This window comes from Acipenser ruthenus, chromosome 8 (assembly GCF_902713425.1).
Source record: "Acipenser ruthenus chromosome 8, fAciRut3.2 maternal haplotype, whole genome shotgun sequence".
NCBI lineage: Eukaryota > Metazoa > Chordata > Actinopteri > Acipenseriformes > Acipenseridae > Acipenser > Acipenser ruthenus.
The window spans coordinates 1754388-1772227 of NC_081196.1; the positions used below are offsets into that span (position 1 = coordinate 1754388).

The window sequence follows — 17840 nt, forward strand, 5'->3', positions numbered from 1 at the left end:
TATTTTTGCACAGCAGTTAAGACACACAAGGTCATCCGTTGTTTTAGATACTCATTTAAAAAAAAAAATTCTGTTTAAATAAAATAAGCCAAATTATACCTCCTGACCCAAAACTAATTGAGAAGTTAAACCGGCTTCAACAGCGCAGTTCATAGTGAGCAGTCCAGTAAATCTTCAACAGGACATGCTTTATCTGAAAGAAGAGATGGGCCACTGTCTCTCTGAGGTCAGATGTTTAGCTTGTGAAAGGAGTCTTTTTTTAAGGAGCGAGGTTCCACAGTAAAGATCATGATATTGTGGGTGCACAGTGCCTGCATTGCTAATGTAGGCAGGCACATAAAGGGTGGAGGAGGCACACAGTACTTTCATAAAGACCTCCCAGCTGCCCAGGCAGCCAGGCACACTGGGATCATTGATTTCTGAATTATTTAAAATACTGTACTGCGTGCAGTATGCAAAATGCATTTCACTTCCGCTTGAAGTGTTCTGTAGGCTGAGAGGTGGAGGCAGGTTCCCATTGTCATGAAAAGAAGATTTGCATTCACCTCGACTGCAGTATAGTTAAGAACATTACTATCCAAATATATTTCACGTTAATAATATAACCTAAAGTCATGTATTATATCTGCAGCCCCTACCTTACCCAGACAGTGTTGTCATCTGCACCATGTCTTGCAAAAGAATCATGACCTACTTTCCTTGAATGCTAATAGGAACCCAGTTCCTGCCTAAATGTGTACTTGCAAAATCTATTCTCCAAACCAGATCATCGGTTCTACTCTGAGCTGGAGCTGAAAGCAGAACCTGGGCCTGCCTGTTCCTGGTTCACAGATTTACTTCAAACACAGTTTGTACCTAAACTGTACAAAAGTGCATCCCGATTGGATGAGTGGTTCTATTCTGTGACCTTGACATGGAGGTCAAAGGTTTCCAACAGTCCTTGCGTGTCACCTGTTTACCTGTGTGACTGTGACTGTCATGACTTAGCTTGTGAGATGTGGAGCATGAAGGACAGGCGGGCTGATCCACAGACAGACCCAGGAAGGCACAATAATCTGAAACTGTTTTTTTATTACTCTTTTCTTATTGAACTTGTTGGAAGGTTTATTAATCTTGCTTTACTCTGTTCCCTTTAGAAAGTTTATAGACTAATAAAATTGTATTTTTTTATTAAAATGTTCACAAAGCTTGTGATTTACAAGAATAATATTATTCGATGCATCTTGTCTGCAATGGACTGCCATTCCCAATGTAGGTCTAATATTCAGACATTTTTTGTCGGGTTTTGTTTTCATCAGCCTTTTGTGTTGTAAACTGTACTGTTCAATTAAATCAGCAAACGGGGGACTAAGTATTCAAATCTAGGACAAGTTACCTGTGCAACACAGTCTTTACTGTCAAAGCTCATTTTTTATTCAGAGCACAGTGCTGGCTGTCCTTGGGAGAATGATTGGGTTACAAATCTTGCAGCTTTATTGCGCAGAACATAACCTCTTTGGAAAGTATTCAGTAGCCGAGTGATAAATCACAACAGCACAACAATCCTGCTGGTTTCTTTAAAAGCCAAAGCAGTGGCTGATGTCATTCCTTAATGGAAACCCTAAATAGACAGAAGCTGACATAGCTTTAAGAGGAAAGAAGATTGAGCTTGAAAATTAGATAATCTTTCTTTTTAAAAATAATATTTATCAGGAAAATCTCAAAGCGATCTAATATCCAGGTGCACGATGGCTCCCTTGATTAAGGCATGACCGTGTGGTGTGCAGGGTGAGTCATACAGGTGCACGATGGCTCCCTTGGTAAAGGCATGACCGCGTTGTGTGCAGGGTGAGTCATACAGGTGCACGATGGCTCCCTTGGTAAAGGCATGGCCGCGTGGTGTGCAGGGTGAGTCATACAGGTGCACGATGGCTCCCTTGGTAAAGGCATGACCGCGTGGTGTGCAGGGTGAGTCATACAGTCGGGGAGCGCAGATTCACGTCCTGGCTGTGGAAAGCTGCCAGTCTTTACTAGGGATTCCAGGGAGCAAGCACTGGTTCTGGTGATCCTGCAGTTTAGGGAGGCTGTTTCATCTCATCGCACTACAATGGACCTTACTGGTCAGGCGCCCTGTGGGCCTGCAGGGCTGGCCTTTGCCCTCCAGAGGCTGGTGGCTTGGCGGCATCCACTCTCAAGTTCCTGGGTGGAGGACGCCCACTGATCTTCAGCTCTCTGTTGTGGAAAATTGATGCAGTGAGGGAATTTCAAATTCTAAGTATGTACTTTATGCACACAGAACTTTATTAATACAAGTTTTTGAGGTAGCAGCGGCCATGTTATGTTCTTATGTATAATCATGTTAGTTCTCACAGATATTTACTCTAAATCATGATTAGAGCATTTTTTTCCGAAAGTTATTTTCTTTAGAATTGTAATAAATGTTTAATCCTTTCAGAAGAAAATAATTCCACGAAATACAATTTGGAGTGAATGTCTTAGAGAGCCAGCTGGGAAGGGTACAAGCGAACAGCGCTATGGTGACGCACTTTGGCTTTTCCAGCTGAAACACTAAACCCCCATGGGGGGTCATGGTGTGAAGGCTGGGTAGGCCTGCTGCTTGGGCATTTGGAAGAGAGAGCCCTGTCGGTTCATTCAGATTCATCACATAACCAAGTGTAGCTGGTAATAGTGCAGGAGTCCCCCGTGAAGACTTGTTTATGAAATGCCACAGGGCAGGGGTTGGCAGTCGTAATAACAAGGTGGACTACAGTAAAGTCCTTCCACTACATGACTGGACTATGTGAAGAACATCTTGCCAGGTAGATGGAGTGTGAATTTGAATCAGCCATACTTTTACAGACAGGATCCGGTCTGACAGCCTTTTGATGCAGAAGATAAACACACTGAGCCGCCACCATAGACTGTGGATGAATATTTTGTTTGGCTTGTTGTAAAAATGAGAAACAGTAACGTCACGTGTCACAGACTCTCAGCGCCTGTGCCTGCCACTGTTTTAAAACTCGCTCGGTGCCGAATGTCTTTCAGAGCAGCAGAGTCTGGAACCCGCTAACCTTACCCAGCTGCCTGTCCTGCTGACAGCTAACGGAAAACACATCAACGTCAAGGAGACTATGCTGAAAGCACGCTTCCTCTGATGTAGGTTTTTTGGACCATCAACAAATTTGTGGCTAGCCATAAAGTTACTATCAGTAGTTGTGCAGTAGGCATGATGTTTGTATGATTGCACTGCAGAATTCCCTTTCTTTTAATAATTGCCAATCAGTTGTCCAAAGTACTGCCAGCGATGTGACTGTCGACACCGATCTCCTGTAGGGGGCGTACTCCTTGTAAAGCGCACAGCTTAAAGACAGAGGGGACCCACACAAAGAGATTTCCACTTGACTGAAACTCCGTCCAGTTACATGTGATTAATCAGACAGGCTTGATAAGTCGGTATAAGAAAATATCCCCTTTGTGTCTGTAGACTTCCTCCCGGCCCTTAACAAGCAGTGTCCTTTCTTGGGTTGTCAATTTAGCAAAATTTTGATGAATTCTGGGGTTCTATTGTTTTAATTGTGTTAACCCTTATCTTAGCTCTTTGTGTAAACATATGACATCAAAAATCACGTTGGAACCTCATGGAGCTCCTTGGTCCCAGTCTGAGGTAGTGTGTATATGTATGTATGTATCTATATATATATATATATATGTAAATAAAAATGTGTCCTGTTCTCATGTATACCCAATAGAGGAGTTTATCCTTTAGCTCAACAAAAAATTATTCAGGACTGAAAGGGTTGCAGTATCCTAGTAAGACTCCTCTGAAAGTCTCAGCTTTGGGTTCTATTGAGAGACAAGAGGTAAGCTCTAAATCATGGGTCCAAATAGTAGGACAGGCTTTTTAATCCAGGAATGCTGCCACTAACACATCCTGTATGGAACTCCTGAAATTCAACATCATGTAAACCAGTGGAGCACAACTCCAACCCTTGAGGTTAATTCCAGCACAGGTCTTCATTCCAAACAGGTTCAAAATTGAACCTGCTGAGGGTCCAGAACCAATTTAAGACCTGATTCGAACAAAACCCTAGAATGGATCTTCAGGGCCAGAGTGCACCACTGATGGAAAGTGTTCTGGGAAAAAGTAGTGTGATAGGATTCTTATTGTCCTGCACCCTGTCCTGGTCTGTACAACGACCTTGTTGACTAATGTTACTAAAACGATGAGGACTGTGCTGTAGTTACCTAGATCATTTGTAAAGGATCCCCCCCTAGAGGCTGATGAGTTAATAATACTGACATCTGCATAAGACCCGCACTGACCTCTCCAGCACAGAGCACGCTACAGGATGTTTACATGTCATGTGACGCACTCACTGAGATGTACTGTGACACACTCCTTCTATCAGACTAAGACATGGAACAGTACAATGTATTATTGTGTTATTTTGCATCCCCATGAGTTTAATTAACTGTGCAAACAGCTGTTCATTAACGGTGACTCAGAGAGACCAGAGATAATTCTCCCAGCTCATATTCCAAATCTATTCCAGCATACAGTCTAGGTTCAAACCACAGTGACATAGCTCAGCTGCCAATGGAAGTGAAGGCTCACCTCGAGATTAAATCCTGATCCTAGTCATCAGGGGGTTTGGGCTTAGTTTGGAAAGCAATTGCTTTTATTGCAGCTTTTCATGTTGGTTCATCAGTCTAGCAGGAGATGGCTTTACTTGCACAAGTGACAATATTGACATGATGGCTAGCAATAACAGGCTCTGTGAAAAATGTACAGTATATCTTCTTTCTGATATTTGGGTTATAAATTCACACTTTCACTTTTAGAAAGTGGTGCATTTTGATCACAGAACCCACTCAGTGCAAACTAAAAATGCAAAGTTACAGCAGCTTCACCTCAATGGCTGACCGCCTGACCCGGTTTCACCCCGATAGCAAGGTGACGACCTTGGTGGTCTTGTTGATATAGAGGAGGTCAATTGTCTTATAGAAGAACCATTAGCTGTTGTTAGCGGGTTAATGCAGTCTGCCTTTTACTGCTAATGGAAATACTAGTTTATATTGTGCTGTTAGTTTTGATACGGTACATTAAAAAACAATACACTGTATACAACTGCCACTCAGTCAAAGCATATACTGTATGTATGGTAACACTTTACATGAAGTGCCTCAAATTATTGTGTATTTACATAGTAGTTACTTGTTAAATACATGTGTAATTACACACAGGTACAATGTTATTATGTATAGTTACAATGTACTTCATGTGTACATCTTTTTGCACACTATAACCCTAACCTAACCCCTTTAAATCCTAACCCGAACCTTTACAAATGACAAATAACTAGTAGATAAACGAGACACTTACACATAGCAACAACCAGAAGACATTTTTATTAGTCACATTAAGCATTACACTGAAAAGGAACAATGCATGTGTGCAGTTTGAGACCTCCAGCGCAGCACGCCTCAGTCCTTTACATTCGTTAGCATGGTGACTCACGAGTTTCAACATGCAGTAGAGCTGATCACACAAAGCAATGGAATAAATTACAAATAAAATACTTTGTTTCTTTTTTCATAAAAATCACATTACAGGAAAAAAAATGTACACAATGATACTGTAAACAGTGATTAGACAGTTTGATTTTGTGGCAGTAACAGAGCTACCCTATTGCTATCCATTCCAGTGTGAAGTGAGTGTCAGATCCATTTGGAGTTACAATACAAACGTGATGCATTAATCATGCTTTGTTTCTTGTGGCCAGGATACACAGATGGCTTGTCCACATGTGGATGTAAATATGGTGGTTACAACCATGTCTGTCCTGAAGAAGGTGGTACTGTGCAGCTTTGATACTCGGTATGATGCCTAACGCCACCTGGTGGTCAAAAAGTGTAACTGTCCTATTATTTTAAAAGACTTTTCTTAAAAGACTTTAAGACTTTAATCAGACTTTTCAGCATGTGTCAATTAAAATTAATACATACAGCAAATTGAGGATTGCCTAGTGGATAGAGACAAGACTGTTTCAACCCACAACAGCCATCTTCAGTTCACAGACACAGTACATTATCACTAGTCAATAGTACCCATTCAGCTTGTAGCTAAGGTTTTATTTGACTATTTTAGTTGGCATCTCCAGTAAAGGAACTCTAGGATAACATGGTATTCATGTATTTAGTTCTGTATTTAGTTCTTTTTTTATTTCTCATTGTAACGCCCCTCCTCACCCCACTCCCCATACGTATACTGACCCCTCGGTGTAATTGGATTTGGAACAGATGGCACAGTCTGTCTATACAACTTCATGAATCTTAGTTCAGCTACGAGTGCAAGTATGGGATTTCTCCAGTTCAGCTCAGCTGGGGCCAACTCCCATCCACATCACAAAGGAAGAGGACTGCCAAGCCATAGACAAGGACTAGAAACACATTCTCACAGCACCAGACTACGTGTTTGTCAATTTAATAACGACAAGCAAATGTTGTAAACTTTGCCTGCTTAAAATTCACTGCACAAACTGCATACTGGTTGACCTAACTGGGAACTGGAACACACGTTTACGTTTAAGCGCTTTGTGATGGTGGTCCACTATGAAAGGCGCTATATAAAATAAAGATTGATTGATTGAGATTTGTTGGTATCTTACTGGTGGTCCAGCTGCTAATGCATTAACGTCTAACCTAGACTGTTTGTGTAAGAATGCATCCCTTATTAATGTTTCTCAAAGTAAAAGCAGGGCAAAGTGTAATAAAGCACAGCAAATGCATGGTAATGCATAGGTAGGCATTGTAAAGCATATGAATAAACAAGGCAAACCAGGACTGTTGTATTTTTATCAGTGATGTAAAAATGACTCGAATTGCAAGAAACTGGCCCCACTGTTGTCACTCCTTGACTGTGACGTCTCTCTGGTTTGGTCCACTCTGCAGGTTTTCTGAGCTGTCAATGTCAGCCTCATTTCTCTTCTGGCCATAAACAGCACACATATTTGAGCAGCAGAGGTTCAAACCGAACACACAGCAGCTAATTGCCTTGTATAATTCAAGCACTGCCCAAGGCAGACCAAACCTGCCCCTTTTTATTCTGTCTGTCGGAGCCCACGAGATGTGATTGGCTGACCTACTGAGGTAACCATGGAAACCTAAGATGTGAATCACATGACACTCGGGGCTCACATTCAGATTGAGCTGCACAGAGTGTTCAGTTACACTGTACATTGATTATAATCTACTTCTGAAGTTGGGCCTGCATGCTAACTCACATTTATAAGGAGCACACATTTGATACCACTGTGGAATTGCTTTGTTATTTCCATTAAAGAGATATTGTTCCTCTGTCTACTGGCATTGTGCAAGTGTGGTGTCTGGCTGAAGCAACTGAAAGGAATACAACTACTCATGTATTCATACCTCAAAGTTGTCTTATTATAAAATAAATAAATAATGTGTTTTAAAGGCAAAAAGAAAGCACTTAACTTGACAGTAGTCTGTGCTACACCTGCCTGTTCAGAGCGCCCTCCATCTCTCATTGCTTCTCTCTACATGAATGATTAACCATGACCGCCTGCCCGTCTGCTGTCCCAGATACCTCTACCATCTATTCCTGGTCCTGTCCCATTCGCCGTTTCCTCCGCTCTCCCTCCCTCCCTCCACTGCACTAACGCACTGACCTTGCATTTTGGAGAGCCTGGAAACACAGTATTAGATGCCACACATCTTCCCTCTTGAACAGTTCTCTCTGTCCTTTGCATTGCTTGCACAGCTATTGTGCATCTCTCCACACATGACCTCACATGCCCTTTTGTGATCCAAAAACTGCTCTTATAAAAGTTTCCCACAGTAAAAGCACAGCACAGTGAAAGCATGGTAAAGCCTTGTAAAGCATATTTAAAAACAAAGCATGGTAAACTAACCCTTACAAGTTTCCCATAGAAAAAGCATTGCAAAGTGTAATAAAGCACAGTGAAAGTAAAGCATAGGTAAGCATTGTAAAGCACAGAGGTATGGTAAAGCAGATTAATAACCATGGTAATTGATGATAAATGCATCGTATACCCATGGGAAAGCATGGCAGAAATTACAGTGCTAATTGAATGTGGTGACCTTTTCTAAGAGTGAGAAGACTGCCTTGTTGTGGGTCTCCTCCCCTTATTGTATTAGAGTCTAGTCTTCATGCAATAGCAAGAGGACGACACTGATTCTGCACACATATTCCATACTGTCTATTCACACAGTCCTTTCCCTCTCTTCCACACTGCATCCAGCGAGCCCTCCGTCTCACCATTGTTTTCTATTGGCATAAGCTACTGATATTCTCTCAGCAACATTTATTGAAGGTTTTTTTTATTTTAAAATATCAAGAAATAAACCACTCATAAAAAGAACAACGACCATAAAACCTGAATGGAAAGTAATCCAGAGTCACCCCCACCCTCCAATTATAATTAGCATTCTCTTCAGGGTCGTGACCTTTCTAGACCTCAATTTATAATTCCGTCCTTCAGAACCTCAGGACACCTCACTTACACTGGCGTTCCTATGCTGTCCCCTGAACCCACACAGAGCCACTCAGTGTTATCTAACAGAATCCATAACAGCAGGCTGGAATACAAACAGCACAAGACCAGCAGCTTGCTGGCAGCTCTCCTCTCTCAAGAAGGGTGACGTGCTGCTAAAGCACAAGGTTATTATTTTTCTTTCGAACAGCGTTTGTGGAGGATATTGCCAGCAGCCCTTCTGGGGGAGAGACAGCAGAGTGCACATGGCACTGGGAGAGCTGGTGACACGTGACTCCCTCTCCCTCTCAGGAGAGATTCAGAGCACTGCTTGTGAATATTGTATAGCATCTGTAGAGTGTTCAGCCATTCGTGACATTGATAAGCAATATTCCACACAACAGCAGCGTTACAGGAGACTTAGCTCCTGAATAAAACAGGTTTGAAAGGAGGTATAACTGCAGGTTTAAATGATTTAAGGCCGCTGCGTTCTTCCCAGTTCTGCACGTTTAGTACAAGGAGACAATGCACATAAAGAACAGCTCCCCCTGATTCTTTCAGGAAGCCCATCACATTGTAACAAAGCATTGAAAACACTACAGCCTTTCAGAAACGAAGCTCAGGGCTCAAGTCAGCAGCTCTGCTGTGGGGAGTGAATGCAGGGCAATGTGTGGAAGAGAAGGGAAAAGCAGGGGAATGTATAATTGAAAGTGCAACCCGCAGCTCAGAACGATATACAGGAGCCCCGGTGGTAGAAAGGTTTGTGAAGCATAACGAAGCAGCAGTTAACTTTGAAACCCTTTTTTTTTTGTATCATGCAGAGTGTTTTATTATTCTTAAACACAGTATATCTGGGTCAGCAGCAGAAACATGTTTACCGTTAACCCCGCTTCTCTTCACAGCTACAGCACACTGGTCTTTGCTGCCTTGAGAGTGCCATGGCAAGTGCTGAGTCAGGGGAGGCGGTGTGAACAGGAAACACAGCTTCGTGTTTCATTTTATTTTACAGGTGCTCTGATATTGAAACTCAGGGTGCTTGATTCTCAAAGGCCTGTGTCTGAAACTCACTGGAACATTTGCATGAGACCACCGCCCCAGCGGGCCTGCTGAGCACGGCTTTGTTGGTCTTGTTGTAATTACTCTAAAATCACTATTTAATGTATTACTACTCATGGCTGGTAATCATCCTCTTTATCCCCTTGCCCTGCTTTGAGCTATTAGCAACAGCTGCTTACACTGGCTCCAACCCCCTCCTCGATACACACACACACACACACAGACACACACACACACTCACAGACACACACATGTGCAGACACACTCACACACACACACACACAGACACACACACACACACACACTCACAGACACACACATGCGCAGACACACTCACACGCACACACACACACACAGCAAAGGTCACTGGTTCACAGAAGTCCTGTTTCCTCAAGGCAGTTAGCTTCCTTAATGATGGGGAAGTACAGGTAGTTCCATCTTGTAACTAAAGAGGAGAACATTCTACACCTAGAGTTCTAGAGGCTTAGCACCGTTCCATCCTCAGCCATTAGATTTGTCTGTGGAGGGGCTGGGTGCTTAAAAAAAAATCCCTACCACAAAAGTTTTTTAAAAAAAAAATTTTATTAAAGTTTTAAGACCGAATGCTGCTTTTTTGTGTTTTTTGGGGGGGTGTCAGTATTAGAATGTGGAATAGAGGATTATTTCATTTAAATACTGTGTTTTATTGGCATTAGATTTAGGGTTCCCACAGCCCCCTAGCCGGCTAACAAACTGCAAACATCTACCTTAAACTAGTTTGAACATTCAGTACACCAGGTGTTCCTGTGTTTTATGAGTAGATGCTGCACCGAATTTGAAAAGAACAGCCTTGATGAAACACTCTGACAGCTTTCACTATAATTATCATTTCAGTCAAAAACATCCCTTCATTATCTTTAGGGACTTTCTGTAAATCGACGTAGACCAATTAAAGATTGAGAATATTTTTGGAAGTACAAATTGAATTGAATTGAATAAAAAAAAAAACAAAAAGGGAAATGCATAACCACTGAGGGGAATTCCACAAATGACCCCTAAAGCATCATTCACACTTTTAGCATCATTCACACTTTTTTTCTGGAAAGAGGTAAAAAATCCTGTTCCCCTTACAAAGCTAGAAAGAAAGTGTTATCGTTGCTAGAAGTGTTAGGAGCCCTTGAATTCAATTCCTGAGTGCGGTTCATTTCTAGTTTTGGAAACACCAATGGATGCTTTCCTCCTTTCTGAAAGAAATAGGTGCTAATGACACTTCGGTTGTTTTGCACATTTTGTCATCAATCATAAATGATAATTTTGGAAAATTTTAATAAAAATAATTGGAACAGAACAATAAAGCAGTGTTCTTGTGATTAGGAGGCTCCCCCTCAATTATAAGACAAGAGAAAACCTAATGAAGGGCACAGCGTTTCCCGGGGGGTGCATCAGCTGGGGAGATGATAAGGACTGAGACTACCTGGGGAAAAGTCTTAGAGTATTCTGCCTCTAATAGGAATCTAACGAGGCTTACATTACCATTACAGTGGGTTGAGTTAGGAGAGAATCACATTAAAAAAAGGCTTATCATTTTTATTTCACAAAGGGATTTTTATAATGAAATAAAGTAATTCCATATGTGTGTAATGTATCTTTTATTTTACACTGAGCGGTTTTTAACACAGCTCTTTTGCTAATACAGCCGCATGCGATGTCTTTGATTGAATAGCGCCTTGAAATATGGCACTAATGCCATACAGGCACACAAAGCACTGGGCTATGTAACGCCTTTTACACAATGAGAAGCTGAGAAGAAAAGAGACTTAAAAGAAGGCTGCAAGCTTCCCTTTCTCAGCTATACTACAAACTACAAACAAAACATATCTCTGTAAACCACTTCCGTACGGATATGAAAATATATAAATATACTGTATATATTTCTGTGTACCATGGGATATTAAAATGTACAATACATCTGCCGGTATTATCAGCAGCCTTTGAAAGTATTACAAGTCAAAAGTACAGCAAATACATTTTCTATACACCTGTATTGAAAGAGCAGAAGCTGCTTTTTAAATGAGTGACTGTAAAAGATTAAGCACGGACACAGGTGGCCTCATACAGTGTGTGTGTGTGCTAAAGCTAAGGTCTAGTAAACACAAACTAGTGGAAAGGGGAAAGATGCACACCGAACGATTCTAGATGCAAACGTGATTCTAGATCTCTCCCTACAGCTAGTGTGGTATCAAATAAGACTTTCGAGTCAAACCTTTGCCTAAGTGATATGTTAGTAGTGTGCACAACAACTAAGCATTACGAGCAACACATAGTGTTAAAGTCAAACACCTTCTCTCATCTCTTTTGTCGCATTTGCAAAGTCCAAGAGGCTGTCTTACCATTAGCTTAGCTGGCACAGGATTTAAGCAACAGATGAAATACTCCCAAAGCACAAGGCATGAAGGATATACCAATCCTAGGAGCCTGGAAAAAAAAACCCAATGAGGGTGTTTAATGGCTGTATGCAGTCTGCTATACACATTCAGTGGCAGGTATAATACTGTGGTTCTGCACATTTCCTGATAGTTTACAGAGCGTGAGCCGAGTGCTTTGCACAGTAATCCCCTGATTTTTGAAAGAATCCAGTAGAAACGAGCTCCGCTGTGGGGTTTCGTCCACGGAGAAAACCAGGAATGTCTACAAAAAGGGTGTAACAAAGATTAAAAAGTATCCTAGCGAATGCCGTTTCATATTAGGAGGATTTGAACGTGTCTTTATGTGGGTAATGTTCTCTGGTCCCGGTTCTATAATCTCTGTTGAGCAGATGTTTATGTTGAGAGTCTGTAGTCCTTGCCTGTTTTTGAACCTCCAAGCATAGTGTACAGGAGCTACTTCCACTTTATACATCCAAAAAGAAGGCTTCTCTTTTGTCATGTCGTTTTAAAAGACAGAAATCCCACAGAAGCAACATTATACTTTATTACCATTATTTTTTTGGGGGGGATTCCCTGATGTTCCATTGAAATCATAAACTATCTGAACGATCCCATCCGGATATCCTTTGAAATGTTAGTCTCCAAAAATGTTCAACTTTGATTGTATTTTCCTTTGCCAGCAACGACCGGAGCAGTTAATGAACGGCACGTGCAGTAACTTTTTTTTTTTCGTAATTCTTGGCACTTTTTTTGCTGTGGTTCTTCCTGTTATTTTGCATTGTGTAAAGGCATATGGGGAATCAAAGGAGACATCATTCCTGATAGAAAGTCCACTGGCACAACATCATATTTTGCGGTCTACTTTAAGCTTGAAAAGAGAAAAATATATATATTTTTGTCTTGCAAGAAACTGAAGCAAATGAAGTAAAAAATATTTTTTATTTATACCATAACAGGATTTTGGAGTAGAGCTCTGAACATCTCTTTTGTATTCTGCCTTTGATGATGTATGCCTTTTCACATTACATCTACAAACTGTTCTCCATTGATATCGGCCCTTTCAACACAGAGCAAGCTACTTTTTAAAGTGGTCCTGGTAGGCGAGGTGCTTCCCTGCAGAGCCTCCCAGAGTCTTGTTGCCGGTCCTCCTCACAATCACCCTGGGGACGGGGATCTTTGTTCTGGGCGGCTCGGGCTTTGCTGGCGGCTGCTGCGCGGTTGGCGTGAGGCTGGGGACCAGCGCCCCATGGCTGGCGGAGTGGGAGGGAATCTGTTTGACGCTGATGGGGATCTTCGAGTCCCTGGGGAGGCTGGCGCTGCCCTTGAGCGAGCGGAAGGTGGTCTCGGAGGAGGAGGAGGAGGAGGGAGCCAGCTTAGGCTCGGACGTGGACATGGGGGACATCTCTTCGTCTGAAGAGACCACGCCGGCCAGGCTCTCATCCGGGTCCACGTAGAGGTCGTAGAGTGCGTCTCCACTGCAGCTGTCCCGAGGGATGCTCTCCTTGGGCGCGAAGCCGCTGCTGCCACTCTCCTCCTCCTGGCCCGGGGTAGTGGAATCCCAGTATCCCTCATCGCTGTTGGGGACGCTCTCCTGGTGGTCCTTCTCTCTGCTTTCCTCCCCTCCTTTGTTGCTCCTGACTCCCCTGCTGGTGCCGCTTACAGGAATCTTGCTGAGTCCCAGGATCTTGCTCAGAGGGGCTGTCTCTTTCAGCACCTTCTCTTCAACGGCCTTCGTTGAGGTCTCCTGGACAGCCTCCTCTTTTGGCTGGCTCTGGAGTTCCTCAGTCTGGGGCAGCATATCCCAGAACCCCTGCAGATCGGTCTCGTCTACTTCATCAGGGCTGGCCATCTCCTCCCCACCCCCTTGGTAGGCTACCACGCTACCGCTCTGGTTCTTTTTGGGAAAGACCCTCATCTTCCCCAGCGCCGGTGGGTGCTTCTCCACACTCCCTCCAGCATTCCCATTCCCATTCCCGTTCCTGTTCCCGTTGCCCACTTCCTCCTCGTGGTCGGCGATGATATCCCCGCAGCCAGTCAGCGAGTCGAAGCTCTTGAGGGACGTCACGTCCGCGAACATGGAGCAGATGCGGTCGATGGATTGCTCCGAGGGCGGGTCGGCAGCAGACGGTTCGGGGGGGGTGATGGTGGTGGTGGGAATACCAAAAGAGAGAGGCGCGCTTTCCGGGGAGCTGCTGCTGCTGCATTCAGGCTCAGGGGGTTGGGTCGCCCCTGAGATTTCGGCTGCCATGGTATCCCCAGGGCCCTCTTCCTTGGTGACACCCATTTCCCCTTGGCTCTGGCCCTCATTATGCTCAGCAGCAGCTTCCTCCTGCTTGTTTACATGGTTATATAACTCAGGGAGAGGGCTTGCACAATCCGCTGCTGCTGCGGCTGCTTCAGGCTCCTCTAACACTGAAGCTTTCGGCTCTTCAGAGGGTCCCACAACTGGCAATTCCTGTGCAGCCTGCTCTGTGCTGAGCTCAGGCTCTGACTGGGGCAACTGCCGAACCTCTTCCTTGATAAACTCCAAGCTGGCATTGAGGGAGGCTGGCTGAATGACCCCTGGCTGAGCATCCGATGCCTCCCCTCCTTTCTCCTCTTTGAAGTTCTTCTCCTTTTTGTGCCAGCGCATGCTGCTAAAGAGCCCCTTCAGCCCTTTCTTTTGTCTGTTGCCAGCCCTGGGCTCAGAGTTCTCCCCTCGGCCGTTCTTCTTGAGGACGGAGAAGAAGCTGAGCGACTTGGTCACGGATCCGCTGGCTGTCACTGCCAGGCTGCCGTCCGTCTTTGCGAACAAAGCAGCGTTCAGCTGCTCGCTGCTGGAGCAGTCCTCCTTCTTGCTGCCTTCTAACACAACCTCGGCTAACCCATCGTGGGTCTTGCTCCTTGCGAGCCTCGTTTGCCCAGAGCTCTTCCCCTCCCCTTTGCTCTTCACCCCAAAGATGCTGGGGATGGCACTGCCCGATTTCCTCTTCCCAAACAGTTTGAAAGCAGCCTTGTTAATCTTTCCAGAGGGCTGCTGCTGCTGCTGCTCGGAGAGAGGAGGCTCGCTGCACTCACAATGCGAGTCCATGTCTGCTGTGTGTTTTGCTGCTCCTGTCTGTTTTCTTCCTGCAGACCCCCGCAGATGCTGATGTTCTCACTGGCAGCCTCGCTGCTGCTCTAGCTAGTCTCCATGACAACCAAGGGGGTTAAGCAGCTTTCGTCAGCCGTGGACTGGAGCCAGGCTCCTGTCATCCATGATAGAAAGATTTTTTTTCTTTCTGTTAACCAGTGCAGCACAGAGCAGATTTTCTCACAGTGTGTTCTGTAATCCCTATCACACAATCAAACAGGCATCTTAACAATAAGAAAAAGAATAAGAACATCATGCATTAGTACATTTCTTTCATTTATCAGCATTTCATTTGAATGGGTAAAGACATGTAAAAATAAATATCTTTATTTCTTACATAAAACAGAGGACAATTTCCAATTTAATTTGCATTATTGTTGAAATATTATACATTAGCATTATATACGTTTTAATCTAAATGCACATTGCTGAATATACAGACACACTGTGTATAGAGTACACCAGGGGTGCACAATGCTGTTCTGTGCATTCAATTAATTAATTGAAATCATATTTTATCTCCTTCCAGATCGTCATCACTTAATTATTTAATGATGTCTATAAAACACAGAGGACTCCAGACCTCAAGGACTTGTGCTGTTGTTCACATTTTATACAAAGAAAAAGTGAGAGAAAATGGAATTGCATGCATAGTAAAGCACAGGACTGAGAAATGCAACAATTAACAAAATACAGAAAGCTTGTTATTTATCCATTTTGTCTTTAAGGTACTTATTTAAACACACCCCAGGGATCCCTGAAATGACATCCCGTGAGCACCCATGCAAAGCTTTGCCAGCGTGCCAGCAGTTCCTATAGGCTTGATAATATGTTTTTATAAAATGTTTTGACCGCTTGAAACACCCATTTATGAAATGAATTACTGAGCAGAACCCTTTTAACATGTGATTGAATACAAGTTGCTGTCAAAGCATTTTAAACACTTTAAAATAAGTGTCTGTAATTGAAACATCATTCTATATAAACACATGATTGATTTACTATTGAATTGAAATGAAGTCAAGCCATAACTCTGACCTAACCCTAACAATAACAACATGAATGAATGAATCATGAATAAGCATACACTTTAAAATAGCACCACTATAAGCACTGAATGTACCCTGAATTACTGCCAGTTAATTATGGTATTTAAGACAGAATTATATCCGATTACTTTATTATAACTACCAAAACCTGAAATCTAAAACAATGGGGGGAAAAGTAAACACAGCGTACAGTGTTGGTACCAGTACTGTACATAGTGTATAACTAACATGGTTTTACTGACAAGCCATAGCTGTAGCAGGGTGTTAATGCTCTTGTGTTGTATATGTTGACTCCGCTATGCTGTTATTACTGGGTTTGTAATAATAAATTTAAAGGTAGCACTGTATTGAGCTTTGTTTTACAATAATCAATAGCAGTAATAGTGTGCTTGCACTCCCTGTTAATACTAACTAGATTGAAATAGCAGCTTCTAGATAGAACATGTTCAAATACGACCTCAGCATCGTTTTCACTGCTCTCCTGATCATTGTGGAGTCAAACCTTGCATAGCAAATACATTCCCTCCACCTCTCTTAAAGGGCAACTTGGTACGGGTATGTAATATCACAGTTATCTCAGATAATGTATCTGTATTCTTGTTAAGACTCACCTTTTTAAACCCCGAGAAGTTAAAAGCACCCTTACAGAGCTCTCCAATGTCTTTTCTCTGCAGCGGGTACCGAGAGCAGCCATTAACCTGCCCCCCCCTTGCAATGTAAGAAATAGCACACAGAATATAACGTGGAACATTCCTTACATCCAGAGGCTAAGGGTTACACTGTGGTGTGCCAGCTGAACTTTGACTGAAGAACAGGCTGGTTAAGAAAGCTGTGGTTTTTCATTCCTCTACCGAGCTGCTCTGTAACACAAAGTCCTTCTGAGGTCTTGCCGCTTCATTCTAAATGACCTTTCCACCTCACTGATGTCACACAATGTCTGTATTCATGCAGTGAAGTGCTCTTTGATAACGAGGTAGCCTACATGTAAAACATTCACTTGTCTTGCCCTCTGAAAGATCGCCATTGGAGAAGCTGCCATGAGAAAGGTACAGTAGGTAGGCTGTGTTTTAATGTGTAACAGTGCAGTGTAATTAATTAATAATGTAATTACACTAGCACTGTACACATTCACTATTTCATCTAAAATCCATGCAAAATAAATGCAGTTCCTAAATTAGAGCATTGACTGCACAGTGCAGTCTTCAGCATTGTTTCAGAACTGGGAAAGCTTACAAAACCCATGGGTTTTCTGATGACCCATTTCGAGAAATGTACTTTCATACACGACTTCAGAAGAAAGAATATGTTTGTTGAAAGGCAAACGATCATCCAGAGATTACATAGCTGGTGGAAGAACGCAGGGACAGGGTGTAAACTGCGGTTGGTAATGGTTAGCATTGATCTTCGGAGGGAAGTGACAGCAGTGCTTCAGTTTTGAGCTTCCTATTGTTGGCTGTAACTAATCTAGTGTAATTAATCTAGTGTACACTCCATGTCTAGGTCTCTATCCTCATCTTTAAACCTGGACTAGTAATGAAGTCTATGGGCTCAGGATTCAGACGGATTGTTTCGAATCTGGCATGATTAAATCCGTCTGTTCAATCTCTCCTGCCAGGACCCTGTACACAATGGCAGGGCGACTGATCCACGTGGATAAGCAGGGAACAGCGGCGGACCCCCCCCCCGACCTGACCACAGGAGGGAGCTCTATCAAGCTCAGTGA

The 17840-nt window shown here is 43.1% G+C and overlaps 1 protein-coding gene across 1 annotated transcript; it reads right to left on the bottom strand.

The window, feature by feature from the left end:
• Positions 1 to 5369: 5369 nt before the first annotated feature.
• LOC117406649 (APC membrane recruitment protein 2-like) lies at positions 5370 to 15105 on the bottom strand. The gene has a single exon (XM_034010843.3). It carries the CDS (start codon positions 15024 to 15026, stop codon positions 13032 to 13034), a length of 1995 nt encoding a protein of 664 aa, XP_033866734.3. The 5' UTR covers positions 15027 to 15105; the 3' UTR covers positions 5370 to 13031.
• Positions 15106 to 17840: the final 2735 nt, after the last annotated feature.